Source organism: Rhea pennata, chromosome 19 (assembly GCF_028389875.1).
Source record: "Rhea pennata isolate bPtePen1 chromosome 19, bPtePen1.pri, whole genome shotgun sequence".
NCBI lineage: Eukaryota > Metazoa > Chordata > Aves > Rheiformes > Rheidae > Rhea > Rhea pennata.
This window is the reverse complement of record NC_084681.1, coordinates 9,001,439-9,017,581: the sequence shown is the minus strand read 5'-3', so window position 1 is coordinate 9,017,581 and position 16,143 is coordinate 9,001,439. Positions and strand designations below refer to the sequence as shown.

General features: G+C 41.2%; 1 protein-coding gene across 7 annotated transcripts in view; it reads left to right on the top strand.

The window, feature by feature from the left end:
- Positions 1–16,143, top strand: part of TNRC6C (trinucleotide repeat containing adaptor 6C) — a 109,638-nt gene that overhangs the window by 57,012 nt on the left and 36,483 nt on the right. For 6 of the 7 annotated variants that reach the window (XM_062592079.1, XM_062592083.1, XM_062592082.1 and 3 more), the window contains exon 5: positions 10,534–13,125. In XM_062592079.1, the coding sequence (XP_062448063.1) occupies positions 10,534–13,125 (2,592 nt within the window). Of the gene's footprint in view, positions 1–3,910; positions 3,986–10,533; positions 13,126–16,143 lie in introns of those variants that run through there. The other variant, XM_062592084.1, reaches the window with a different exon arrangement.

The window sequence follows — 16,143 nt, the reverse complement described above, 5'->3', positions numbered from 1 at the left end:
TCTCTGTATTGTGTGTGTTATCTGACATCAGGCAGCAGAGCGTGAAAAATAAATCTGCTGCTCTAAATCTATTTGACGATTAGAATTTTTCACCAGTAGGTGGAAAAAGAAATTGTGAAAGGATAAATAACTGAGTCTCCTTCCTATTCTTGCTATCTCCATTTTCAAAGAGGATGACTGTGCAAAAGTGACAGACTTAATGGCAGTGGCATTTGCTTTGGAATCAGTAGTGTCTGTGGTTCTACTGTAGATGGCTGTGATTTAGTGGTAGCCAGATTAAAAAAAAAAATAATGGCCCAGGTGTCTACTGAGAAAAAAGATCAGGAGACGAGGAATCCAGCAAGTTTTTGGAGGGTGCAAATGGCAGTTTCCTGACAAAGGACGTGAAGAGACCAAGTAGCAGGACCTGTTTCTGCTAGTGGAGAAGAGAAAGATTGACAGCTAAGATCAACGTGACCAGGAATGAAAGTGTCGTCCTAGGCAGGAGGAGAAAGGGAAGAATTTCATACAACTCAAGAAATTGATAGGTATGATACTGTAAGAAACAATTCTTAAAGAAGTTCCAGCTATTAAGAAAAAATAAAGAACAGAAAAACAACTTTTTCTCCACTCCATTAATAGTAATGAGGAAGGCCTAGGGAACTGGCCTGATCAACAGGGAGATCCATTGCTAGATGGCATCAGCAGGGCCTTAAATGCATTTTCCCTTGGTCTGTGAACCAATGAATTATGTAAAATTAAGACTAGAGTGAGCTAAAATACTTAAGGAAATAAAATGTTTTGAAATTAACTGGATCTGATGAAATTCATAGTACTAAGGATGGGTTGCAGCAGTATGGCCGATTTGCATTCTTTCATAGCGTCAGGAGTAGAAAAGAGAAAATATAACACCTAGTTTTAAAAGAGGAGAAAGGAGAAACTGGGGATTGATGAGTCAGTTTAACCTTCTAGACTGATAGGAGGACAAATAAGCAGAACAGCTATTTCTATGAATGTAGAATTTTGCAAAGAGATGAATACAGAGACGATACGGCTTTGTTGTGAGCAAATCATGTCAACTGAGAGCAGTTCCCTGTTTGCACAGTGCGACAACCTTTGCGAAATAGGAGGGGAAATAATGTCATGAAGTCAACTTTACATAGCTTTTGACCCTGCCTCAGAAGACATTCTTATGAGTAAACTGTGGAAATAAGTGTTGCAAATAAGGGGAGACTTCAGGAGGAAACGGTGGTAATGTGGGTCATAGCTGTTCAGAAGACTGCAGATAGAGAGTAGGTGTTAGTTGTTCGCTGGCAAAATGAGAAAATTTCAAGTGAGATTGCAGATTTGTCCACTTCGATATTAGCATCAGCCATTTGACTGTAAACAGCATCCTTCATTAAGTTTTTGAATGATACTAAGCTAGAAAAGATTGCAAGGCAACTGAAAGACAGAATTGCGATGTGGAATATTGGTAATAAAATTGGATAATTGTTCAAATAAAAAAAAAAGACAAGGTAAAAGTCCTTTACTTTGGCAGAAATGATTGAGTAGACAAATGTGATTACCTGAGTATCGTGCTGCAGAAATGGATCTGGACTTGGTCACAGGTTAAACCTGATCAACAGTGTCATACTGTTGAAAAGAAGACAGGCATACTGAGGCTTATAAAAACACTATTTCCCATGAAGCATTTATGCTGTTCATTTCTGATAAGGCCTCAAAACAGAATATTGAGTCCAGTTATAGGTACTGTGCTTTCAGAAGGAAATGAATTAACTAGAAAAAGAGCAGGGGAATGTAACAGGAATGAGTAGGGATCTTGAAAACAAGACTTGCAAGGAGTGAAGAAATTGGGGCTGCTAAGTCTAGAGATGACTGTGTGGAGTAATAAATGCAGAAATGCGTAAAAGGCTGCTACAAAGAAGAAAATGCTGTGTTCTGTATGCCTGTGATGTATCCAAAAAAAAAAAAAAAATACTGGGCTTAAATTTCAGCAGGCAAGATTAAAACTAGACTTTAGGAAAATCTTCCCCATACTGGAAGCATCTAAGAAGTAAGAGGGAATGCTCTGGGAGCCTGTGAAATCTCTTGTCATGGGAGGGCTTTCCTGGCAGGTTGGACAAACATCCCTTAGCATGTGTGAGGACTGGTGGCTTAGATCAGGTGAATGGTCTGCATAACCTCTTTAATGCCCGTTTTAAGGCTCTCGTTATCTGTAAGGAGGTAGGCTGGTTGGAGACCCATCAGCTCCTGGAAGAAGAGATCTTTGCTTTCTTCTGTAGCTTTTGAAAATGACATTTTCAGATTTCATCAGACACGTGCTCTGTAGAGGTTGTTAGAAGATGGAGTGCACGAAAGGGTCTGCTAGGCATTGCAGCAGCTGCTGGAGCGGACGCTGTTTTTGTTATGCCCCCGGACTTTGGTGTCTGTTCTGCATTTTCTTCTTGCATATCCTGGTCTGGTAACCGTAGGCCCTTGCTTAGGTACCGTTCATGAGCACCTGCCTCTGTATATTGAAATAGATTTCAGGAAAAGCTTACCATGTTTGCAACAAAGCTGCAAGAAACGTGGGATTGTCATAGGCTCTCTTAGAGTTGTGACATAGAATTTTAAATAATGAAAATTTCGGTTGTGTGTAGCTGATATTAATTGAATATAATAATTCATAACAGTATTCCGACTTTAAAATTTCTGCAGAATTGAATGTCAAACTTGAATTAGAGCTACCTTTGAAGTAATTTTCTGAATGGAACAAAAACAAGCAAAAGGTTTGATATTTTTTTTTCGTTCTTCTGTTGTTCTGAAAATGAGATTGTAGCCATCCAATATTGAGAGGTTATTGCAAAGAAGCAGAAAATAAATGTCTGTGGAGAGAAACGCACCGTTCCCGAGCGCGCTTCGGTGGAGCCGCTGCCGAGCCCGGAGCGGCCGCGGGGCCGGGAGCGCAGGCAGAGCCCGAGAGCCGCCTCGGCGAGGCGCGATCCCGCGGAGGAGGACAAACGCGCTCCGGTGAACGCCTGCCCGGAACCCAAAGAGCAAATTTAAAACATGCTCCATTTCCTATGTAATTAGTATGTATTTGGGACAGAGAGGAGGAGGAAAAAAGGAAATGCGGTGTAATTGTAAGGGAGCGTGTTAGAAATCCTGGAGCGGTGGGTGTAAGCTATCCCTGGAGGTTTTGTTAGTGCGGGGATGCAAGTTCTCCATGTCAGCTGCCTCCTGAAAACGCGAAGCTTGCTCCTTCCCCCTTCCGTTGGCGCCGCTCGTACCCAGTCTCCCAGAGCTTGTCCCCTCCGGGGCGCGGGCGGACAGCGGCCCCGAGCCGCGGCGGCGCCTCCCCGGGGGCAGCTCTCCCCCGCTGCCCCGCGCGCGCCCGCGGCTCGGCCCCCTTCGAGGCGCGGGCAGGGAAGCCGGGCGGCGCGCCAGCGCGCGTACGGCGCCGCCCGGGAGCGCGGCCGCCCCCGGCTCGGCCGCGGAGCGGGGCCAGGCCGGGCGCCCCGAGGGGGCCGGAGCCCCCGCGCCGGGCGGCCGAGCGCTGCTCGGTCCTTTTGGCTGACTTTCAAAACGCGGAGGCAAAGCAGCCGCGCTGCTAATTGCAGCTCGGTCCGGCGGCGAAAATGTTTTGTGACAGTCGAAAGAATTTAAAGAGGAAGGAAGATCGGTTTAGTGTCAGCTGCAATTAGATAATCAAAGCTTAAAAATCCTGCTCCGTTGATACCTTAACCTGGCGTTGGGGCACGCGGCGAGGGGAAGGGGGAGGAGGGCTGCGCGCGGGAAGGGCATTTCCATAGCCGGCGCGGCCGAGGCCCGACCGAGCTCGCAGGTTGTCTGGGCGCGCGCTTGCACGGAGCGATTTTCTTGGCAGCTCGACAGGATGAGGCTCGCGCCGTACACAGCCGACATATTGCAGCGGAGAGCCCTGGAGAGCGCAGAGGCAGCAGTAGCGACAGCTCTGCACGCAATGTAGCGTCTCCTAGGATGGTTGGGCGGCTCCTTTCTGCAGGTATTTTGTTACCGTCAGCCTTTTTTTTTTTTTTTTTTTTTTTTAAGAGCCAAAAAGGAGGAGAGGAGGAAAAAAAGAAAAGAAAGCAAGCAACCCTAACCCTGAGAAAATAGCATCTGCTTCTGTTAAATCAATTTATTACATAACATTTCAGAGACAGAGCAGCAGCAGCGCAGCGTCCTGAGCTTTTGGCTGCGTTTCAGGTTTGATAAAATGGCGTCTTCGCTGCGAGCTGCTTGCTAAAGAAATGCTGCACTGAGCAGAAAAATGAAATTATTTGGCATTTTCTCCTGCTGTTTCTGCTTTGAAGGGGTAGCGTTTAGTGGAATCCCTGCTAATCATGAGAACTGTTGTTTATTTGTGCTTGTTTTGCTAATGCATTTAAAGGCTTCCAGCATCAGAGGAAATGAGCTACGTTTTAATGTCGTAGTGCAGAAAATTAAAATGCGATAACAGGCTTTCCCACTTGTGCACTTAACAGCGGTTTAGTTTTTAAATAAATAAAGCTGTTCTCTTCAATGCTTCCATCTCTGTTTTCCCACATTATGAATGTTTTTCAAGATTTTCATAAAATGAGACTTGTTGTCAGTTAGCTTCATAAGTTACTTCAAATAGATGGCAACTTTCAAATTTGTCCTGAGCCTCAGACAGTATATGCGTATAGCTAAATGTACCAGGTAGTCTTAAATGTTAGCACTACGGTTCACAGGTTTGCTACTTCATTGTATTTCATTCTTCACGCCGGATGTTTGTATCATCTTTTTCTTTCACAAGGTTAACCTATATTTGCTCCAACACTTTAAAAATTTTTGAGAATTAAAAAAAAAATCACGTGTAGTCTTTTTTAAAGCTTGGCTCGTGTTGACTTGAATTGAAAATTAAACTGTTTTCTTGTGCAAGGGTGGGGGGAAGGTAGTAACTTGCCTGCTTGGAGTCTTTAAACTTTGTAGGACTAATAAAAACCCCGGTGGGCTGTCACTAGCCTGCAGGATATTTATCTTGTGCATGTCAAAGTAAAGGACAACATGGTCTGCAGTGTGTCATTTGGGCAGGACAAAATGAGCCAATGAATCTGGTTGCTGTTAAGCTGACGAAAACGAATTGAAAAATAAAGCTAGTAATAAGGCGGGGGGGAGGGAGAGTCTCTGTTAGATTTGATTTAAAAAGGGATAAACAAACCTTGATTAATAATGTGGTTCTCATTAAATATTTATGCCAGGCTTTGCCTTCACACCCTTTCCATGCTTTGGTTCGTAAATCAGCTGAATGTTGCATTATAGCTGAGGAGGCCTAATTTCACTGTGCACAGTTCAAACTAATTACAGTAATTGGAGTTGGGAAGATGCACTTATTTTTAACTCAGCTGAATAAAAATGAGAAGAAATATTACTGTAAACCACATTTTCAGAGGTGGATCTACACTTCAGATAAACGGCTTGTACAGGCAAAGTATTATTGCAATAATTACTTCAAAGAAACCCGTACAACAGTTTCTTGCATTTCACTCTTGTAGCTTATGCATGTGATCTATGTAAACATTAAACTGCTTTTACAACTAATTATTCATACTAATTACAGAACACAGGCAAAAATGGTTTCTATTTTTAGGAAGTACTGAATTAAAGTTTGTAAAGCGTATTGAGTACAATACCTAGTAATACTAATAATCTTCCCTCTCCGTATTAAGGATATTTTAAATAACTCTTTATTGCTAACACTGATCAAAGCTGTGCATTTTTCAGGTATCCAGTATGGCTGCAATTTGACAAAAGTTGGGTGTTTGTTTTAAATTTTAGTATTAGATTAATTTTTCCTTCCCGACTGCTGAAGAGATTTTGCTAATTAAGGGAGCAGTATTTTTTTTTTTTGAAAGATGCATATTTAAGCTTTTCAAACACAAAATGCTGCTTTCAGAGTCGGTTTTCACTTTTGTGGTGTACCAGTACTAAGAGCTGCTAACGTAAAATACCGGCGGTTCCTGATGCTTTGTTCAAAATCTTCATTCGGATCACAGAGGAAAGGTAGAAATGCTCCTGATGGACTGCAGTGCTTTACTTCTGGTCCTCGCAGGTAAACAAAAGGGAAACCAGTTCTTGGGAACTAACATTGTTAATGGCTTCCCCGTTTCAGTCAAACAGCTTTGAAAATAAAGCAGAAGAAATATTGGCAATTCTTACAAAGAATTGGTTTCTTAAAGAGTTGGAGGGAATTCTTGTTTAAAAAAAAAGAAGGGGGAATCCCTAGATTCAGTCATAAAAAATATTTTTTCTTTCATTATTTTGCTGATATATTTTAAAACCTCGTGGATTAAGTAGGACTCTGTGCTACTGCTTGGTTATTTATTCTCTAGGAACAGAGAAATCTAGAGAAAATGGAAAAATGCCTTTTGTTTATTTGCTTCTAGAGGCAAGAATATAAAAGTTACTCTCTTGAGCAGGGTCTGTAGTCAAACTATTACTTTTCTCCAGGACTGAAGCCACAGATTTTGTAAGTTGTGTGTTTATTTTGTGATTTTTTTTTCCATTCTCTTCATTTGACTCTCGTCTGTCCTGTCACTTCTGGTTTTATAGCGGCAGCGTTCTGCTGTTGGAGCTAGTCGTGCCGGCAAGGTTCAAACACTACAGAGTAGTTGTGTCTCTCTGGAAAAAAGACAAAACAGAACAAAAAATCTTTCAGGCCGAGACTAGAAGAAAGTTGCTACTTGGAAAGAGCTCTTGCAAGTCCTCTGCTCCGGCAGGGCGTCAGATACGTGCGAAGCACCATCAGGTTTTCCAAGCCACTTTTGAGACTCATTGGTCCAGAAGCTGAAGCCAGATATTTTAAAAAGCTGGTAACTGAAGTAGCTTTTGGAACAGCTTCTGTCTTAAATCTTCAAGAAACCATCTTTGGGTACATTTCTTTCATTTTTTAAAATTATTATTATTTTATTTTTTTTAATAGATAATCCTGTGGCTGTTCGTGTTATACGGAAGGGTTTGGATTTAGATTTGGCCAGATTCTGTTTTTTGAATGTATTACTTGTGCGAGCTGCCAGCCTGATGGCGCTGAGCAGGCACCGCAGAACAGGGAACGTACCCGACAGGTACAATATTATTAAAAGAAATTCTTCCTTATCTTATGCCATCTAACAGATTTGTGTTAACCCTTCTCAAGACAGCCACTTGGAGATTAGTTGGTGGTTATTGATGGGGGATGTATATGAATCTCAGTAAGAGCAACTCTACCAATGACAACTGAAGGGGAATATCTTTTGATCTGCAGTCCTTCCAAAAGCATCCCCCTCATGCTTTTTCCTTTTTTCTTGCTTCTCTCTGTCCTTCAGAATCCTAGTGTCTTACTTAATGAATCATTTTGCTTCCTGTTCTCAGGAACCTTCCAGAGCTCTGTTTAGTCACAGACTTTTTCCATTCCCTCCCCTTCTCTTTACTTTCTATGTTTTATTGCTTTCATCCTTGAGCAGAACTTTAACAGTCATCTTTGGTGGGGGGGGGGGGAAGATTAAACAAGGAATTTCTGATCATCTCATCTTGTTGGTCTTCATCTTGTTGGTCTTCATGTCTTCTTTGTCACCTTTCGCTGTGCTCTTGATCTTTGTTCGCAAGCCTGCCCTTGACAGATGCTCTTGCTTGCCTTGGGCAGCACCATCCTTCTCCCGGGCACTCGCATGCGTCGCTTGGGTTGCAGCTCTGCTGAGACCTTTTTATTGAAACCGTGTATTTCCAGCCACTTTGAAATCTTTCTGGCATGTCTGAAATGTAGTGCTGAATCTCACCACTCACAGTGTTGAAAAAAATCTCACATAACTCCTCTTATCTGATTCCTTGGTTACCTCAACTTCTTATCTTCTGGCCTTGACTACTGCTACTTTCTTCCTTTGTTATTGCTACTCTGCAGAGAATGCTGCTTGCCTCATTTTTCTGACCTTGTTGACCCATTTTAAGTCATTTCACTGGTTTTCTTTCACCTTCTCTGTCCTATCTAAGATTCTGGTCTCTGTTTAACACCTACATAGCAAACCTGGAGTATTAGGTAAATTTTCAGCCCTTAGCTCTGGCAACATTGCAGACATGCGATGTCCTCGGTCAGCCTTGTCCAGGGATAACACGATATTTTATTTCTAGCCATTGCGTATAGGAGAAAGAAGCCAGGTAAATCTGAGTGGCTACTTTCTTATTATAATCTCTTTTGGATCTGTCATAAAAATCTTGGTTGTTTTGTTCTTTCTGTGGAACACTAGTTTTTTCCTAGGATCATGAGCAGACAGGTGAGGAGCTAGCTCTGTGCTGCCTGGCTATCTTTAATGTTCCTACTTTTGCTTCAATTTCTTTAAATAAATTAATTTAAAAGATGCAGTTTGGGAAGTCCTACTGATTCTTCCCCATATTTGTCTGAGTATTCTGTTTGTATCTCCCATCACTTCTTACCTCTGATCATAAATCTTCAGATTTGACTTTAGTACTTAACTGAAATTCAGTTTAATTTTCGGAACTCCATTATAAAAATACTTGAAAATTAATATATGAGTTTTCAATTTCTTCCTGGCTTATATGACATGCAGGTTGGAATCGTGGCATTCTTGTGTGTGTTACGAGCTTTTAAATGCAAATTCCACTCTACAGTAATTTTTATCTTCCAAGAGTATCATTTAATACATGGCCAAAAGTTGTATTTATGAAGGTTAGACAGAGGTTCAAGCTCCACCTGAACAGAGGAGTTCTGGAGCTCTCAAATCTGGGATACTGGAAAGTCTCTCTCATGGAAAAACCTCTGGTGTCCACTTCTGGCCCAACTCATCCTAAGCTAGCTAGCACCTGTCTTAGATTGTTATGCTGACAGTTCTTCAAAAATAAAAGTTAAAGGAAAATACTGAAATTGAAGATTTTTGAATAACCACAGCACCTAACAATTTTTTTTGTTTCAAAAAAAAGAAAAGAAAAGAAAAAATTGGAGACGCAGAGATACTGTTCTGGTTTGCAGTGTTCTTTCTTCATCATACAGTGTTCATCAAGCAACTGAGTAATCACTCCCCTCAACTAAATTCTTGAAAAGCTACAGGTGAAATTTGTGAATAATTAGACTCGGTTTAAGAAAAGGATCTCTTTTTATTCTTGGAAGAATTTTTTCCCAGTATTGGAATACTTTTAAATGGAGGCAATTAAAGAAGAGCCAGTCACACCAAAATATTTGTGATTTAAATTAATGTATTTTAGGCATCCGCTATTAACAGCTCATTGAGGAGGCTTGTATATGTCTTCTCCACAAAATATTTCTCGCTTCTCTTACTTAAATCTAATCTAGAATAACTGAGCATTAAAAAAAAAGTTGTGTTCTGCAGAGTTACACAAAGTAAAAATAATAGATATTCAAAATTCATGATATACATGTATGCACAGTTTTCTCCCTTATTCAGACAATCAGAAGAACTGTGCTGCAGGTTGCCCCTAGTCAGTATCCCTAAGATCAGATAGAATTATTTGCAATAAAATTTCTATCAGAAGAAAATTAAAGGCGTAGTTTGTACTAACAGAGCTATCAGCATATAAATAAAAGCTGCAACTTCATAACCTGAAGTAAGCTTGAATTGCCTTAGCAGGAGAAGTGTTACGTCTTTCAGTTTAATAAATTTTGTACTTCAGAAAGCAACTAGATGTTCAAGAGCTTGTGGTTAAATTTTTGGATTAGCATAGATGTTTAAAAATGTGAGAGGTACTATGAAAAAACTGTGTTCTGAGTATCTGCGTTCTGAGCACAAAGTAAGTTATTTTCTTTGGTTTGGAGGAAAAATTGGACTGTATGTACAAGTTAAAAAGAATGTTTATACCCCATGCAAATAATTTAAGAGCTCAGTTCCCTGGCAAAAATGGCTGCTATTTAGAAAAGTCTATGTTCTCTGCCAAAAAGTAAGTTAGACTAATGATGTTTAAATGTATAATTAACACAGAATACTGAAGACAGCTGTCAATATTTGGTTTTGTACGTACAGGTAGGATTGAGAAAAACCTAAAGAAAGCATGAACTAGTTGTGGTGATGTGATTGTGTATGGAATAAGTAATGGCAGGTGGACATTTTAAATTTTTTATTGGATAATGTTTTATGGTAGTTTTCTGAAGAATGAGAATTGATTGAGTCAAAATAAATGATAAGAGTCTCCTTTCCTAAAGATCTCCTAAAGCATTTTTTCAGTTTTGTTTTTTAGATTTTTTTCCTGTCGATTACTGTATTTGCTATCTATATTTATTACCTGTTTATTGTTTTTACTGGTGTTTCAAGGAATGCAAAATACTTTTGTTGCTCTGTCCTAAACCAGAATGCTTTCATTATTTTAATTGAGAGTTTGGTCAGATTAAAAAACATAAATATGAAAACAGAGCTTTACTGTTGTGAAGAAAGCTACTGTATTGCTTCAAAAAAGGTACTCCACATTTTTTGAGCATAATTCAGAGTTGAACTTTGAGTGCAGTGTTAGAATGTACAGTAGGACTTCATAGGGTACTTTCATACTGCTTGGAACAGTGGACTCATTTTTAACCTTGTTGCATCCTTTCAGATCTCAGTCACAGTGGATTGGGAGACCATTATGAGAATTCCCACTGGGGACAGCAGCCCACTTTCCGGAGTGACGGCAACTGCAGCTGGGATAAAGTGATAATAGACAGGACTGACAAGGAAGCGTGGCCTTCCATTACAGGAGCTGAGACTGAATCTGCCTCAGAATGTACTACAGACACTGACTCTGCCTCCAACTGTGGCTCAGAGAACAGTAGCATGGCTACAGGGAGTGCCCAAGGCAACTTCACTGGACATACAAAGAAAACTAATGGCAATAATGGCGCCAATGGAGCACTCGTCCAAAGCACTTCTAACCAGAGTGCCCTTGGAGCTGGTGGAGCAAATGGTAATGGAAACTCAGCCAGAGTGTGGGGTGTGGCTGCAGGCTCTAGCTCTGGCCTAGCTCACTGCTCTGCCAGCGGTGGGGATGGAAAGATGGACAACATGATTGGAGATGGTAGAAGTCAAAACTGCTGGGGTGCTTCCAACTCAAATGCTGGCATTAATCTTAACCTTAACCCTAATGCCAATCCAGCTGCCTGGCCTGTACTTGGACATGAAGGAACTGTGGGAGCAGGCAACCCTTCCAGTATTTGCAGTCCAGTCAGTGCCATAGGTCAGAACATGGGCAACCAGAATGGGAACCCGACAGGCACCTTAGGTGCCTGGGGAAACTTGCTGCCGCAAGAGAGCACAGAACCACAAACGTCCACTTCTCAGAATGTGTCTTTCAGCGTACAACCTCAGAACCTTAACACTGATGGACCAAATAACACTAACCCCATGAACTCTTCACCAAACCCTATCAATGCAATGCAGACAAATGGACTGCCGAACTGGGGCATGGCTGTTGGTATGGGGGCCATCATCCCGCCCCACCTGCAAGGCCTTCCTGGTGCTAATGGAACATCAGTTTCTCAAGTCAGTGGGGGCAATGGTGAAGGAATGGGCAGTTCAGTGTGGGGGATGTCCCCAGGTAATCCTGCCACAGGAAACAGCAATTCTGGGTTCAGTCAGGGGAATGGAGACACTGTGAACTCAGCATTAAGTGCTAAACAAAATGGATCCAGCAGTGCTGTGCAAAAGGAAGGAAACGGAGCAAGTGCATGGGATTCGGGGCCTCCCTCTGGTCCTGGGGTACTAGCATGGGGCAGGGGCAGTGGCAACAGTGGTGTTGGTAGTATGCATTCTGGAGCTTGGGGCCACCCCAACCGTAACACTAGCAATGGTGTAAATGGTGAATGGGGCAAGCCCTCAAACCAGCATTCCAATAATGACATCAATGGGAAAGGATCAACAGGGTGGGATAGCTCTAGTGTTACCAGTCCGAATCCTGCCATGCAGCAGGGCAATGAACAAATGAACTCTTGGGCCAAAGCTGCAGCATCTGGCACCACAGCTAGCGAAGGAAGTAATGACAGCGGTGGAAGTCAAAATGAAGGCAGTACCGGGAGGGAGGGGGCTGGAGAAGGCAGGAGGAGAGACAAAGGGATGATAGACCAAGGGCAAGTTCAGTTGCCAAGAAATGACCTTGACCCCAGGGTCCTGTCCAATACAGGGTGGGGACAGACCCCTGTAAAGCAAAACACTGCCTGGGAATTTGAAGAGTCCCCAAGGTCTGAACGAAAGAATGACAATGGAACAGAGGCCTGGGGTTGTGCAGCTACTCAATCTTCAAACTCAGGGGGGAAGAACGATGGGTCCATCATGAACAGTACAAATACCTCTTCAGTATCTGGGTGGGTCAACTCTCCACCTGCAGCTGTTCCAACAAATACAGGTTGGGGAGACAGTAACAACAAAGCACCAAATGGCCCAGGGGGATGGGGAGAGTCAGCAAGCTCTACTACTGTTAATAATGCTGCTGCTGCCAAAAGCGGCCACGCTTGGAGTGGGACCGCAAATCAGGAGGACAAATCACCTACCTGGGGTGAACCTCAGAAACCCAAATCTCAAAACTGGGGAGATGGACAGAAATCAAATCCAAGCTGGACTTCGGGAGGTGGAGATTGGGCAGATTCATCATCTGTTCCTGGACACTTGGGTGATGGGAAGAAGAATGGATCTGGATGGGATTCTGACAGTAGATCAGGATCTGGTTGGAATGATTCCACAAGGTCTGGGACCAGTGGGTGGGGAAATGGCACAAACAACAAGGCTAATACAGGTACAAGTTGGGGCGAATCTTTAAAACCAGGCCCCCAACAAAATTGGGCTAATAAACCCCAGGACAGCAATGTGAGTAACTGGGGAGGAGCTGCTTCTGTCAAACAGACGGGGTCGGGGTGGGTTGGTGGGCCAGTGCCAGCCAAACAAAAAGAGAACTGTGAGGCAACTGGCTGGGAAGAGCCATCTCCACCGTCCATTCGCCGCAAGATGGAAATCGATGATGGTACCTCAGCTTGGGGCGACCCAAATTACAACAACAACAAGACTGTAAACATGTGGGATAGAAATAATCCTATAATTCAGAGCAGTACCACAACCAATACCACCACCACTAGCACCATTATCAACACAAATATGGTTGAATCTCAGCCATCACACCAGTCAAGTGCCCAGCCGAACCGGTCCCCGCTGCTTGGTCCAGGTATGAAAATCATTTTATTTGCCTTTTAAGCAGAGGTAAAATGCAAAGAATTTAAGTCTAGTTTTCACGTTGCCCATCTTTTTTTTGAGGAATAAGCATGTAGCTTTTTAATAGGGAAGAGCAACTTTTGAATACGTGAAGAGAATTATTAACAGTGGTTAAAAAAATGTCAGATCTGCTTGGTATTTTCCCTTCATTCACTTTTGAATGTAGCTTAACAATTTACTCAAGTTTTCAAACGGATATAGAACCTGGGAACTTAAATTATTTGATCAATTGTGTTACAGAGCACCTATAAAGCAGCTAATTTGTTCTTCCTCCAGAAGTCCTCACTTGGTCTGTTTACCAGTTGAACTCTTGCTGGTCTGGAGGACATGCTGTGAAATCCCCAGAGAAGCTAATGGCATTCTGATACAAAAAAGGGACATTTAACGTTTAAGGGAGGTTTTAGGAGATTGGTAAGGCAAGATCTCCTCTTAAAACAGAAGTCAGCATTGCTCAAGCTCAGCAAGCCAAGTGGGGCCACCTGGGGCACTGAACTTATAGAGGGAAATCTTCACATCTGTATCTTTGAATACGCTGTCCTCCATTTGTCAAGTTCTCACCTGAGAATAAGTTTCAAGGTAGAGCAGGTAGGCCTTTTAATTTCATTTCGTTAACTAAGGCAGTATACTTGAAGGTGTACAAATTAGGACATATTAGGCCAATACCAATAATGCTGAATGTTAACTAACTTCATCAGTTGCACGTGAAAGATGCAGATTCATTATTCATTAATGAATAATTCATTAATTATTCATCACATTAAGTCATTAATTCATTATTTAAGAGATTTATTCATTTACCTTGAAGTAGGATTAACTTCTTGTCTTGACGAGACCTGTAGAACCTGACATATAAACTTCCATATTTATTCTCCTGAATTCTAAGCAATAAAAATAAAATAAAATAAAAATCCAGAAAGAATTACAAGGAAGGCGTTTGGCCCTTGTACGGGCATGGTGTTATTTTCTCCTGTACTCTCTTGGCCTGCATGAGCCTTTCATCAGTGCTGAAGTGATGTATCTGAGAATAACTCAGACATGCTTGCACAGGTCTAGGAAACTGCTCACCCAAAGTGAGATCAGCTGACTGCACTTGCATGCAGTTTTTGCAATAGATTTTAAAAATAGTAGTAGTAGTAAGGCTCGAAAGGAATTTTGCTGGCTGCACAATGAATGCAGAAAAAGCTTTTAAAAAAATCCGATTAAGAAAATGCAAGATTCTTGGATTCTTGGTCTGTGTTTTTTTCTTCAGGTCTTCTGCAGTAAGACGATACCTTGTTTTAGCAGCAGCTTTTCATTAAAGGATTGGAGGGTTGGGGTTTTTTGCTAACCTTTTTTCCTTACTTTGTTTTCTGTTTCTATTTTTCAGTCTTTGTTCTTGTTTAGACACTGCACATCTGTTTCTTTTCTACAAACTGTATCTCTTGGCAACAGACACTTCTTTTTTTTTTTTTTTTTTTTTTTAACAGTTGCGTGAGTCTAGGCTGTTGCTGTTTCTGTGTCTTCTGTTTGTCATCTTTTATAGAAATGGTTTTTATCCATGCTTCAGGTCTCAAACATGGATAGTATCCTGGACTTCTGTGTGATTCTCATAAAATTGGATTGGTTAAATATGTCAGTGTTCAGGGTGACTCGGAAAATGTATTCTGACATGACTTGAGTTCTAATTACAGGCTTTTAGGCATTATGTGTCTGAAAAAAAATAGTTTTTTTTTTAATTTAAAGATAAGGTACTGTTGTAGGCAAGCTAGAAGGAATAAAAATGAGGGGGAAGGAGAAAAACACTTTGAGAGAATGGAGGTGGTTAAACAGTAGTTACTGGAAGCCCTGTTTTATAGAACGACCCACAGGCTTCTCGAAGGAAATCTAATCTTGCAGTTTTGTTTGCAATTCCTCCATCTGATGTTTTCTCCCAAGTTTTGGGGTTGTCTTGGTCATGGCCAAATACTGACTTTTTCGCTGTGCTTATCTCCAGGTGAGATGTGTTTTGACGTCTTCATTTCTGTCATTTCTTCTCCTTCTGAGAAAATTTTTGAAATAATTTTTGAAATAATTCAGACTTAATGTAATATCTTTATAAAAATAGTCTTATGGTGCCTGCTTTGGTTCTGTAGTTTAACAGTTGAGGGTATCCATTTTAATACAATAACGTGTGATCTAGAAGGAGAACTCTTTACAGAAGTTCCAAAGTGGTCAGTCCAACATATTTGACAGTAATTCTTAGTTAGCCTTAAACTTACTTCACTTCTGTTTAAAACTTCGCCCATTAAATACATGATTGAAATTTCTTCTGAAATATATTGAAGATGGCTGTTACTGAAGAATTTGGGGTTTTTTTCTTTTTCTTTTTTTTACGTTAAGCTGATTTTTGGATGATTACGTCTATGCTTGTAAAACTGTTCACCTACAATGATGTATTGTTAATGATATCCAAATAACCTTAACACCTTGCAGAGGAAATTTTAGTGTTTGGAATCCTTCAGATTTTGAAAATGGCATTTAAAAATTGGTCTTAATCTACACTATGCCTCTGGAAATAGACCACAGCACAGCTGGGAAGGCAGGGTTCCTTCGTAGTAATCTACTGGTACAGTCAGAGAGCTGCTTAGTAATTTGCAGTGACCTACCCAAGATGTCCCATGACCATGCTAAAATGACAGTATTATCTTGCAAAAAAGTTCATTAGGAAGATTCTAAGGAATTAAAACGAAAACAACCCCAAAGTAAACTTAGGATAACAGGCAAGAAAGAGGATAAATTGAACAATAATAATAATGAGGACAAATTAAAGTACTATTTGATACTAGTCTTAAAATCTATTGCAATCAAGCCTGCGTAAGTTAGGCTATCTGTGCGTATTCTTGCTTACATACACTCATAGATGTGCACATATGTACAACTATAAAGGCCACACATGTAGAAATGTTTTAAAGAACTGTCATTTGATCTGCAAATTGATGAAAGCTAGGGCTTG